This window comes from Aquarana catesbeiana, linkage group LG03, assembly GCF_042186555.1.
Source record: "Aquarana catesbeiana isolate 2022-GZ linkage group LG03, ASM4218655v1, whole genome shotgun sequence".
Lineage (NCBI taxonomy): Eukaryota > Metazoa > Chordata > Amphibia > Anura > Ranidae > Aquarana > Aquarana catesbeiana.
In genome coordinates this window covers 74,503,444-74,516,814 of record NC_133326.1, presented here as the reverse complement: position 1 = coordinate 74,516,814, position 13,371 = coordinate 74,503,444, and the positions used below count along the sequence as shown (strand labels likewise).

The 13,371-nt window shown below is 43.3% G+C and overlaps 1 protein-coding gene across 9 annotated transcripts in view; it reads right to left on the bottom strand.

The window, feature by feature from the left end:
• Positions 1 to 13,371, bottom strand: part of DMXL2 (Dmx like 2) — a 304,172-nt gene that overhangs the window by 76,320 nt on the left and 214,481 nt on the right. For 5 of the 9 annotated variants that reach the window (XM_073618681.1, XM_073618685.1, XM_073618684.1 and 2 more), the window contains 3 exons: positions 12,423 to 12,671; positions 12,108 to 12,239; positions 11,660 to 11,838 (listed from right to left, as the gene is read on the bottom strand). In XM_073618681.1, coding sequence (XP_073474782.1) covers positions 11,660 to 11,838; positions 12,108 to 12,239; positions 12,423 to 12,671 — 560 coding nt within the window. The remainder of the gene's footprint in view (positions 1 to 11,659; positions 11,839 to 12,107; positions 12,240 to 12,422; positions 12,672 to 13,371) is intronic. The other 4 variants (XM_073618686.1, XM_073618688.1, XM_073618687.1 and 1 more) reach the window with 1 other exon arrangement.

Below are 13,371 nucleotides of genomic sequence, written 5' to 3'. Positions count from 1 at the left end.
ACAAATGGAGTTTTCTTTTTCTAAAACACACTCCCGCGTTGGAGGACGCCAACGCCAGGCTAAGCCCCGCCCCCACCTCGCACTGCGCCCCCCCCTCCTTTCTCTTTCAAAAGAAGTTTTCCCCTGCAAGCATGGGCCTCTGATCCGATGGGATCGGATTGTGAGTGAGGGATGGCGTGGAGGAGACCTGGAAGCCGCCGCCGAGTAGGGGCAGTGAAAGAAAAGGGCATGATCGTTTTTAGTTCTCCCTTATACTCAGCCTCATGAAGAGGGGAAGAGTTCAGCCCAGGTGGGGGTGTCTGGAGGAAACAAAACTCCCCAAGCGTACCAGAGGTCTGTCTGCTAGCCGGATGAAAAAAAGTCTGCTGCTTCTGTGACACAGCGTGATCTCTGAGCAAAGCATGAGAAGGTACGTGCTCCATACAGCCCCCAGTGGTGACACTTAGGCATGACAACATTTACTTTAAACGAGACATTTCATAAGAAAATTTAAAAATTCCTTAGAAAACTCCACTTACCTTTCCCACCGCAGAGTTTTCTGTGGTAAAATCAACAGACCCAATCTTCACCCTTCATGGTGGGTTCCGTTAATAAACATTCAGGAACCGGGGACCCTCGGGGAACCCACAATCCTGGACCTGTAATAGCACCCTGCCAGTAAAACTTTATGGCCTTAATACCAAAAGTACTGGATCCCGGGGTCCAGCTCTCTAAAAAGAGAAGCGTTTACAAGCAAAACCTCGTTTCTTCGGATACGAGGCCCGGGCACCATTCAATTTGGTCTAAAAGACACTTTGAATGGATCTGGCTGCATAGCTAGCCCCAGCAAGGATTGCTCCAGTGGAGCTCAGCACAGCTTCACTCATGATCAACACCTTAGACACTGGCGAAAAAAACTGAGATGCTCCCGGTATGGGAGGGGTTATATAGGGAGGCAACTTCCTGTTTAGGGTGTGCCAGTGTCCAGCACCTAAAGGTGGACTATAACCCACATAATAATTGCTATGGCTCTGTGTCCCTTGACGTACGATTAAAGAAATATTTTTTTAGATAGATATTAACAAAAGTATAGAGTAAAGGTCAAATTAGCATACTAATGTATCAAACTAATAGATGATTTCCGCTTCTTAAAGTTATAAACCTGTACTGTAAACCAAATACACAAGCTAACCAGACTTATTACAACAATCTGCTCTCTTTACTTCTCTCCCTGTTGACTCTGACGCCATATAGCAGTCCATCTTCCAATGCTGACAATTAGTAGAAGGGTGTATAGCCAATGGTGACACCAAAAAGACGAAGACTGGAGGATTCCAGTGATTGACAATGACCAAGACTGAATGATTGAAGCCAGTTACTTGTCAACCATGTGCACTGATGTTTCAGGGACACACAGGTTCCTTTTATCAAGGTAACATTTATCCTAATAGTAGAAGGTTCACTATACAATGGAATCACATAGTAAGCAAGCAATGGCCTCTTTTTTTCTTGGAGTCCATGGGAACAGAAGTCCATTATTTCTTACTACAAGTCCACAAGAAAAAAAAAAAAAAAGACAAATGTAAATAATAAATAAATGTTTATTTTGTATGATTATAACCGAATTTTACCTAATGTTAAAGTGGTTGTAAAGGCAGAAGGTTTATCTTAATGCATTCTATGCAATCAGATAAAAAAACCTTCTGCAGGCAGCAGCCCCCCTAATACTTACCCGAGCCCTATCTAGATTCAGTGATGTTGTAGCAGTGTCTCAGCTGCCTGGGACTCCCTTCCTCATTGGCTGATACAGCAGCGCGGCGCCATTGGCTCCCACTGCTGTCAATCCAGCCATCTAATGAGAGAAAGGGGGCGGGGGCGGGGCCGGGACTCCGTATCTGAATAGACACAGGGAGCTGAGGCTTGGCTCGGGTGCCCCACAGCAAGTCGCTTGCTGTGGGGGCACTCAACAGCAGGGAGGGGCCAGGAGCGCCGAAGAGGGACCCAAGAAGAGGAGGATCTGGGCTGCTCTGTGCAAATCCACTGCACAGAGCAGGAAAGTATAACATGTTTGTTATTATTAACTAAAAAAACCCCACAAGACTTTAGTATCACTTTAAGTTTGCAGTTTACGGCAGCATGACACAATGTATCTACTTTTACAGTATCTCACAAAAATGAGTACACCTCTCACATTTTTGTAAATATTTTATTACCTCTTTTCATGTGACAACACTGAAGAAATGACACTTTGCTACAATGTAAAGTAGTGAGTGTACAGCTTGTATAACAGTGTAAATTTGCTGTCCCCTCAAAATAACTCAACACACAGCATTAATGTTTAAATCACTGGAAACAAAAGTGAGTACACCCCTAAGTGAAAATGACCAAATTGGGCCCAAAGTGTCAGAATTTTGTTTGGCCACCATTATTTTCTAGCACTGCCTTAGCCCTCTTGGGCATGGAGTTCACCAGAGCTTAACAGGTTGCCACTGGAGTCCTCTCTTGCGCTCCTCACCTTCTGTTTGAGGATGTCCCACAGATGCTCAACAGGGTTTATGTCTGGAGACATGCTTGGCCAGTCCATCACCTTTACCTCAACTTCTTTAGCAAGGTAGTGGTCGTCTTGGAGGTGTGTTTGGGGTCGTTATGTTGGAATACTGCCCTGCGGCTCAGTATCCGAAGGGAGGGGATCATGCTCTGCTTAAGTATGTCACAGTACATGTTGGCATTCATGGTTCCCTCAATGAACTGTAGCTCCCCAGTGCCGGCAGCACTCATGCAGCCCCAGACCATGAAACTTGCACCACCATGCTTGACTGTAGGTAAGACACACTTGTCTTTGTACTCCTCACCTGGTTGCCGCCACACACGCTTGACACCATCTGAACCAAATAAGTTTATCTTGGTCTCATTTGACCACAGGACCTGGTTTCAGTAATGCATGTCTTTAGTCTGCTTGTCTTCAAACTGTTTGCAGACTTTCTTGTGCATCATCTTTAGAAGAGGCTTTTTTCTGGGACGACAGCCATGCAGACCAATTTGATGCAGTGTGTGGCGTATGGTCTGAGCACTGACAGGCTGACCCCCCCACCCCTTCAACCTCAGCAGCAATGCTAGCAGCACTCATACGTCCATTTCCCAAAGACAACCTCTGGATAGGATGCTGAGCATGTGCACTCAACTTTGGTCGACCATGGCAAGGCCTGTTCTGAGTGGAACCTGTCCTGCGTGCTGCAGCTCATTTTCAGGGTCTTATAGCCTAGGCCATCTTTATGTAGAGCAACAATTCTTATTTTTAGATCCTCACAGAGTTCTTTGCCATGAGGTGTCAAGTTGAACTTCCAGTGACCAGTATGAGAGTGTCAGAGCGATTACACCAAATTTAACACACCTGCTCCCCATTCACACCTGAGACCTTGTAACACTAACAAGTCACATGACACCGGGGAGGGAAAATGGCTAATTGGGCCCAATTTGGACATCTTCACTTAGGGGTGTACTCACTTTTGTTGCCAGCTGTTTACACATTAATGGCTGTGTTTTGCGTTATTTTGAGGGGACAGCAAATTTACACTGTTATACAAGCTGTGCACTCACTACTTTACATTGTAGCAAAGTGTCATTTCTTCAGTGTTGTCACATGAAAAGATATAATAAAATGTGAGGGGTGTACTCACTTTTGTGAGATACTGTATATGTAGAACCTATAGAACATTATAACACCATGAATGACTGCAATGTAATTCACAGCTATAGAGGTAAGCTATATAAATCCATTATCATAATAAAAGTACTTAAATGGAACAAAAGCATGGAATATCACGGATCACCATCACACAATATCGGAGGCAAATATTTTGTCTGATGGAGAAAACTGAGGCAAAGGGATCATGGTAGATCCATAACCTTCAGATATTTTGTCTGCTGAATGGGTGAGACAGTGATGTACAATGAAACTCCGTCAGTAGGCTCACTAAAGACAATGACAATGAACTGTTACTTCTATTACCAAGAAACTAGAAATACCAAAATACCTGTTAAGATAAAGTTGAGTTCAAGAACACCTCTAACACTTATGACTTATAGAAATTTTAATATCTTCTAAGGGAAACATATTACTTATTTTAACCATTTGACGACCGCCTCACGCCGATGTACGTCGGCAAGGTGGCACGGACAGGCAAAATCACGTACATGTACGTGATTTGCCTTCCGCGGGGGGGGGGGGGTCCGATCGGACCCCCCCCCCCCGGTGCCCGAGGCGGTCGTCTTTTGTTCCCCGGCGATCGGAGGTGAGGGGGAGGCCATCCGTTCGTGGCCCCCCCCTCGCGATCGCCGCCGGCCAATGGGAATATTCCTTTGCTGCTGTATGCTAAACAGCAGCAAAGGAAATTATGTCATCTCTCCTCGGCTCGGTAGTTTCCGTTCCAGCGCCAAGGAGAGAAGACATCACTGTGAGTGAAAACACACTACACACACAGTAGAACATGCCAGGCACACAAAACACCCCGATCCCCCCCCCCCCCGATCGCCCCCCAATCACCCCCCCCTGTCACAAACTGACACCAAGCAGGTTTTTTTTTTTTTTTTCTGATTACTGTATTGGTGTCAGTTTGTGACAGTTACAGTGTTAGGACAGTTACTGTTAGCCCCCTTTAGGTCTAGGGTACCCCCCTAACCCCCCCTAATAAAGTTTTAACCCCTTGATCACCCCCCGTCACCAGTGTCGCTAAGCGATCATTTTTCTGATCACTGTATTAGTGTCGCTGGTGACGCTAGTTAGGGATGTAAATATTTAGGTTCGCCGTCAGCGTTTTATAGTGACAGGGACCCCCATATACTACCGAATAAATGTTTTAACCCCTTGATTGCCACCTAGTTAACCCTTTCACCACTGATCACCGTATAACTGTTACGGGTGACGCTGGTTAGTTCGTTTATTTTTTATAGTGTCAGGGCACCCGCCGTTTATTACCGAATAAAGGTTTAGCCTCCTGATCGCCCGGCGGTGATATGCGTCGCCCCAGGCAGCATAAGATTAGCGCCAGTACCGCTAACACCCACGCACGCAGCATACGCCTCCCTTAGTGGTATAGTATCTGAACTGATCAATATCTGATCCGATCAGATCTATACTAGCGTCCCCAGCAGTTTAGGGTTCCCAAAAATGCAGTGTTAGCGGGATCAGCCCAGATACCTGCTAGCACCTGCGTTTTGCCCCTCCGCCCAGCCCACCCAAGTGCAGTATCGATCGATCACTGTCACTTACAAAACACTAAACGCATAACTGCAGCGTTCGCAGAGTCAGGCCTGATCCCTGCGATCGCTAACAGTTTTTTTGGTAGCATTTTGGTGAACTGGCAAGCAAGCACCAGCCCCAGGCAGCGTCAGGTTAGCGCCAGTAGCGCTAACACCCACGCACGCACCGTACACCTCCCTTAGTGGTATAGTATCTGATCGGATCAATATCTGATCCGATCAGATCTATACTAGCGTCCCCAGCAGTTTAGGGTTCCCAAAAACGCAGTGTTAGCGGGATCAGCCCAGATACCTGCTAGCACCTGCGTTTTGCCCCTCCGCCCGGCCCAGCCCAGCCCACCCAAGTGCAGTATCGATCGATCACTGACACTTACAAAACACTAAATGCATAACTGCAGCGTTCGCAGAGTCAGGCCTGATCCCTGCGATCGCTAACAGTTTTTTTGGTAGTATTTTGGTGAACTGGCAAGCACCAGCCCCAAGCAGCGTCAGGTTAGCGCCAGTACCGCTAACACCCACACACGCAGCATACACCTCCCTTAGTGGTATAGTATCTGAACGGATCAATATCTGATTCGATCAGATCTATACTGGCGTCCCCAGCAGTTTACGGTTCCCAAAAACGCAGTGTTAGCGGGATCAGCCCAGATACCTGCTAGCACCTGTGTTTTGCCCCTCCACATGGCCCGGCCCAGCCCACCCAAGTGCAGTATCGATCGATCACTGTCACTTACAAAACACTTAACGCATAACTGCAGCGTTCGCAGAGTCAGGCCTGATCCCTGCAATCGCTAACAGTTTTTTTGGTAGCTTTTTATTGAACTGGCAAGCGCCAGCGGCCTAGTACATCCCGGTCGTAGTCAAACCAGCACTGCAGTAACACTTGGTGACGTGGCGAGTCCCATAAGTGCAGTTCAAGCTGGTGAGGTGGCAAGCACAAGTAGTGTCCCGCTGCCACCAAAAAGACAAACACAGGCCTGTCGTGCCCATAATGCCCTTCCTGCTGCATTCGCCAATCCTAATTGGGAACCCACCACTTCTGCAACGCCCGTACTTCCCCCATTCACATCCCCAACCAAATGCAGTCAGCTGCATGAGAGGCATTTTCTTTATGTCCTCCCAAGTACCCCTACCCAACGAACCCCCCCAAAAAAGATGTTGTGTCTGCAGCAAGCGCGGATATAGGCGTGACACCCGCTATTATTGTCCCTCCTGTCCTGACAATCCTGGTCTTTGCATTGGTGAATGTTTTGAACGCTACCATTCACTAGTTGAGTATTAGCGTAGGGTACAGCATTGCACAGACTAGGCACACTTTCACAGGGTCTCCCAAGATGCCATCGCATTTTGAGAGACCCGAACCTGGAACCGGTTACCGTTATAAAAGTTAGTTACAAAAAAAGTGTAAAAAAAAAAATATATAAGATAAAAAAAAATAGTTGTCGTTTCATTGTTCTCTCTCTCTCTATTCTCTCTATTGTTCTGCTCTTTTTTAATGTATTCTATTCTACAATGTTTTATTGTTATTATGTTTTATCATGTTTGCTTTTCAGGTATGCAATTTTTTATACTTTACCGTTTACTGTGCTTTATTGTTAACCATTTTTTTGTCTTCAGGTACGCCATTCACGACTTTGAGTGGTTATACCAGAATGATGCCTGCAGGTTTAGGTATCATCTTGGTATCATTCTTTTCAGCCAGTGGTCGGCTTTCATGTAAAAGCAATCCTAGCGGCTAATTAGCCTCTAGACTGCTTTTACAAGCCGTGGGAGGGAATGCCCCCCCCCCCCCCCACCGTCTTCCGTGTTTTTCTCTGGCTCTCCTGTCTCAACAGGGAACCTGAGAATGCAGCCGGTGATTCAGCCAGCTGACCATAGAGCTGATCAGAGACCAGAGTGGCTTCAAACATCTCTATGGCCTAAGAAACCAGAAGCTACGAGCATTTTATGACTTAGATTTCGCCGGATGTAAATAGCGCCATTGGGAAATTGGGGAAGCATTTTATCACACCGATCTTGGCGTCGTCAGATGCTTTGAGAGCAGAGGAGAGATCTAGGGTCTAATAGACCCCAATTTTTTCAAAAAAGAGTACCTGTCACTACCTATTGCTATCATAGGGGATATTTACATTCCCCGAGATAACAATAAAAATGATTAAAAAAAAAAAAAATGAAAGGAACAGTTTAAAAATAAGATAAAAAAGCAAAAAAATAATAAAGAAAAAAAAAAAAAAAAGCACCCCTGTCGCCCCCTGCTCTCGCGCTAAGGCGAACGCAAGCGGCGGTCTGTCGTCAAACGTAAACAGCAATTGCACCATGCATGCGAGGTATCACCGCAAAGGTGAGATCGAGGGCAGTAATTTTTGCAGTAGACCTCCTCTGTAAATCTAAAGTGGTAACCTGTAAAGGCTTTTAAAAATGTATTTATTTTGTTGCCACTGCACGTTTGTGCGCAATTTTAAAGCATGTCATGTTTGGTATCCATGTACTCGGCCTAAGATCATCTTTTTTATTTCATCAAACATTTGGCCAATATAGTGTGTTTTAGTGCATTAAAATTTAAAAAAGTGTGTTTTTTCCCCAAAAAATGCGTTTGAAAAATCGATGCGCAAATACTGTGTGAAAAAAAAAATTAAACACCCACCATTTTAATCTGTAGGGCATTTGCTTTAAAAAAATATATAATGTTTGGGGGTTCAAAGTAATTTTTTTGCAAAAAAAAAAAACTTTTTCATGTAAACAATAAGTGTCAGAAAGGGCTTTGTCTTCAAGTGGTTAGAAGAGTGAGTGATGTGTGACATAAGCTTCTAAATGTTGTGCATAAAATGCCAGGACAGTTCAAACCCCCCCCAAATGACCCCATTTTGGAAAGTAGACACCCCAAGCTATTTGCTGAGAGGCATGCTGAGTCCATGGAATATTTTATATTGCGACACAAGTTGCGGGAAAGAGACAATTTTTTTTTTTTTTTTTTTGCACAAAGTTGTCACTAAATGATATATTGCTCAAACATGCCATGGGAATATGTGAAATTACACCCCAAAATACATTCTGCTGCTTCTCCTGAGTACGGGAATACCACATGTGTGAGACTTTTTGGGAGCCTAGCCGCGTACGGGACCCCGAAAACCAAGCACCGCCTTCAGGCTTTCTAAGGGCGTGAATTTTTGATTTCACTCTTCACTGCCTATCACAGTTTCTGAGGCCATGGAAAGCCCAGGTGGCACAAAACCCCCCCAAATGACCCCATTTTGGAAAGTAGACACCCAAAGCTATTTGCTGAGAGGTATAGTGAGTATTTTGCAGACCTCACTTTTTGTCACAATGTTTTGAAAAAAATTGAAAAAAGAAAAAAAAAAATGTTTTTTCTTGTCTTTCTTCATTTTCAAAAACAAATGAGAGCTGCAAAATACTCACCATGCCTCTCAGCAAATAGCTTGGGGTGTCTACTTTCCAAAATGGGGTCATTTGGGGGGGTTTTGTGCCACCTCCGAAACTGTGATAGGCAGTGAAGAGTGAAATCAAAAATTTACACCCTTAGAAATCCTGAAGGCGGTGCTTGGTTTTCGGGGCCCCGTACGCGGCTAGGCTCCCAAAAAGTCCCACACATGTGGTATCCCCATACTCAGGAGAAGCAGCTGAATGTATTTTGGGGGGCAATTCCACATAGGCCCATGGCCTGTGTGAGCAATATATCATTTAGTGACAACTTTTTGTAAATATTTTTTTTTTTTTTTGTCATTATTCAATCACTTGGGACAAAAAAAATAAATATTCAATGGGTTCAACATGCCTCTCAGCAATTTCCTTGGGGTGTCTACTTTCCAAAATGGGGTCATTTGGGGGGGTTTTGTACTGCCCTGCCATTTTAGCACCTCAAGAAATGACATAGGCAGTCATAAACTAAAAGCTGTGTAAATTACAGAAAATGTACCCTAGTTTGTAGACGCTATAACTTTTGCGCAAACCAAAAAATATACGCTTATTGACATTTTTTTTAACAAAGACATGTGGCCGAATACATTTTGGCCTAAATGTATGACTAAAATTTAGTTTATTGGATTTTTTTTATAACAAAAAGTAGAAAATATCATTTTTTTTCAAAATTTTCGGTCTTTTTCCGTTTATAGCGCAAAAAATAAAAACTGCAGAGGTGATCAAATACCATCAAAAGAAAGCTCTATTTGTGGGAAGAAAAGGACGCAAATTTAGTTTGGGTACAGCATTGCATGACCGCGCAATTAGCAGTTAAAGCGACGCAGTGCCAAATTGGAAAAAGACCTCTGGTCCTTAGGCAGCATAATGGTCCGGGGCTCAAGTGGTTAATGGACACACATTACTTTATAGATTACTTCATTGTATTACAAGGTTTGGAAAATTTTAACATAACATATAAATCTAGACTGGCAAATAAGAGGCAAGCATACAGTACCTGTATAAAGGACATTTGCCTGGACAAGGTATTAAAAGTAAACAAGTTGTGAAATTACCCACATGAAAGTGCCAGTTAAGCCCCTTTCACACTGCCGCGACTTGAAATTTGCACGATTTTACCGCCACGATTTTAGGGAATGCCTGCGTAAACTTGAAGTCTTTGGATCTGAACTTGCATGAAAGTCTGACCAAAGTAGTACAGGGACTACTTTGAAGTCGGTGCGACTTGGAGTCGCACAGATATGAATGGTTATCATTGGGAATCATGGGGTACGACTTTTCATGCGACTCTGATGTCCAAAGTCGCACAAGTGTGAAAGGGGCCTTAAGTTTCTGAGTAGTTAACTTTCTACCTTCATTTAATGGACTAGATCTAGACAATTTAAATAGCAGAGGCATGATTGAGTAAGGAAGTTAAAGAGAATGTATAGTGGTTCTGTATGCAATTTCTGACTTCATTGTTGGGGTCAAGACTACCAATTACAGGACTATTAAAACACTGCATTGTTAAAGTGGAACTTCATCCAAAAGGTGTAAAGTCTGCCTCCCTAAAATTTTGACATGTCTTTTTTTTGTTGGGGGGTGAGTGGGTACCCTTTTTTGACAGTTCAGTCCCCTCCTTTCCTGCAGCCTTCTAGGACACGTCACAGTTCCCAGAAAGCTCCGGGACCATTCACAAAGTGCAGCTTGAGCATGCGCAGTGGGAAGCCGGCCGTTGAAGCTACAAGCAGTCGCAGCCAGCTTTCCAAAGTAAACATGCCAGCCCCTGGAACCGAAGACAGCTGAAGAGCCAGCTCGGGTGAGAACAGTGCTCGATCCCTGGACAGGTATGTGCCCTGTTATTAAAAGTCAGCAGCTACAGTACATATTTTTTTGTTTTCAGCATGAAGATCCTCTTTAAAGCGGAAGTAAACCCATCCATAAAACAGTTTCATTTGTTTAATTTTCGGCACAAAAAATGTAACACTCCCATTGGTTGTGATCTCAACCAAACTGTCAAACCATCCAATGGCTGGTGTCATAACTGATCATATGCACAGCATCATGGCAGTTGTAGATTAAACAAACAGAGGCAAAGATGGCAGCTTCCTTGGCTGGAAACGATAGGAGGGCTTACTTACACTTTAATATTGACTTCTGCTTTTCAGCTAGCGGGTGGAGCTGTGGGCTGTTTTTTTATGTTTTTTACCAGGTATTTCATATAATGAAAGAAATAGCAAACAGGATACTTTTTAACTCAAGTACATGGTACAACCACCACATATCAGGAATATGAAATGTTAGGTTAAAATACATTAACATTGGAAGTTCCAGGGCTGTTTTTGTGATTTATGGTTTCAATATTTAATGAGTTACTGACCAAGTATAAAGCCAATGAAGATACTTTTAAGGGTTTAAGAATGCTGGTAAATTTTGTGTAGTGTGATGCATTTGTTACAATGCATAGCATGGTTTCCTTTACACATGTATGGCATAAACCGGATACAAATATCTGCAATGATCTTTGCAGATCAATGCAGTCCCACAGACATAGTATAAACAAGAGTCCCACTAAATAGATAAGCAAGCACACAGATTACAGCCTTGTGAATAGAAAGAATGACTAGACTCCCATCAAACCTCTCCCTTTAATCTCCTGACATCACAATCCCAGTAATGTGTAAACTTCAAACTCACCTTAAACAAACGCTCTAGAGTCCTTATCTCTATTCTCTAACAAATGTTCTTAGCTCTTGTGGTGGGGATCTAGGCCACAGTGACAAGAGAGAGGGATATGCTTTGTTCATATTTCATGTCTGTGTACAACCACTTCAAGTTTTAAAATTAAAAAGTATACATATGTTTGTCCTGTGTAGAATACTCATTTAAAGTAATTCTACAGAGATTATCTTTAATACTGCAACTCAGATGCACCCATCCAACCAAACGCCAGCTTTAGTCTGACATATATCAATATACTGTTGATACATGAAAAGTCATCACCTACTTTTGCCACAAAATAGTCCCACATGCTTAGTTCTGGAGGAATGAACTTCTCCTTGTATGTTGGTCTTTCAGCAGGAACTGGGGGTGGAACAGCCACATCCTTAACTGGTCTACCAGGCACCAGCATCCTCATGTTAAAGCGACGACGATGCTTATCTATTTCTTCTAAGACAGGTATAGCTGTCAGGAGAAACCAGAAAACTCACTGGACTTATAATGAAGCAGCTACACATTCCCAATAACTCTGCATGCACAATTAAACAGCCACTTAAAGAAAAAATATAGATCTGAAAGCCTAGATGTGGAAAACACAGTGATTATGTGAGATCTAATTTGTTTGATTTATCATGCTTTATTTTCAAAGTGCGCTTTCACAGATCGCTAAGTGATTGAAGGAAGGAATACAGTTCAGACTCTGAGCACAGCAATCATCAACACTGGTTTCTCACCACACAGTTGAGACTCTTGTCCCATATCAATAACAGAAGAATTGCCTTTAATGTTTAGCATAGCAGTGTCTGCTGTGGGTTGTTCTTCTTTTGGAAAAGTGAGAGCACACTGGGTTTTTTGTTGCTCCCTACCTGGATGAGATACATTAAGTATATGAGCAAATCTTCAATGACTGACTGTGCCATATTTTTTGTACTCATGATGCATATAGTCAAAATTTTGTAGGCAAGGAGACAAAAACCCAACTACAAGTTCATCGCTAAGACAGCCAACATAAACAGACCCACCACTTAAATAATTGGAAAGAAAAGTACCTGGAATGCTCTCTGGTGGTTTTCTTGGTTTTACAACAAGCTTGACTCCACCTCCAAAAACAGCTGCCCACATTCGACCATTAAGAGGATGGGCAGCCAATCGAAACAATTCTGTGCTAGAGTCAGTAGCGAGGGCATGTATCAACAAGCTCACATAGACTGCAACAACAGCTTCACACAACATGACATTGAGCTTGGGCTGGTCTTCATCCTGAGCTGTGTTTAGTAGGTTTATAAGGGAACTAACACCTGGGGGTAAAAAAAAACAAACATAAAAATGAGTATAGAAGAGACAAAATGGCATCGTAAAAATTAATTGGAAAAACAGACCATTTTCCTGGCTAAATGAATAGGTGAAAAATCAAACAAGTCCTTTTCATTCAGGGTCAACTCGCACTAAAAAGTGGTGTGTTCCCTTGTGCGTTAAAGGCACCCTAAACTCATTTTGTAAATCCGCATGGTACTGCAGTACCATGTGGCTTGGTGCAATGCAATTTGCAAAAGTAGCGCCTGCAATCAATGGGTTGTCAAAATCGGAACATGCGCATTCTAGTGTGAACCAGCCCTGAATCAGGCACAAGTTAACTGGCCCTAATAAAGAGGTGGAAGGAGGAACTCATTTGCCCCCTCTGGGACATTTCATTCTCACAGAGTCACTCTGCCAGAATACACTAATCAAAAGCTGCCTGCAGACGCTGATCGAGGAAAATGTTCCAAAGTGTCCCAGGAATGGTCAAAATTTTGCTGATTCAAACAGTGTATGGCTAGCTTTAGATTTAGTAAGAAATTATCTTCCCTTTTATCATTGGTCTTCTGAAGAGCCCTGCATTACACATATACAGTGAGGGGAAAAAAGTATTTGATCCCTTGCTGATTTTGTACGTTTGCCCACTGACAAAAAAATGATCAGTCTATAATTTTAATGGTAGGTTTATTTTAACAGCGAGAG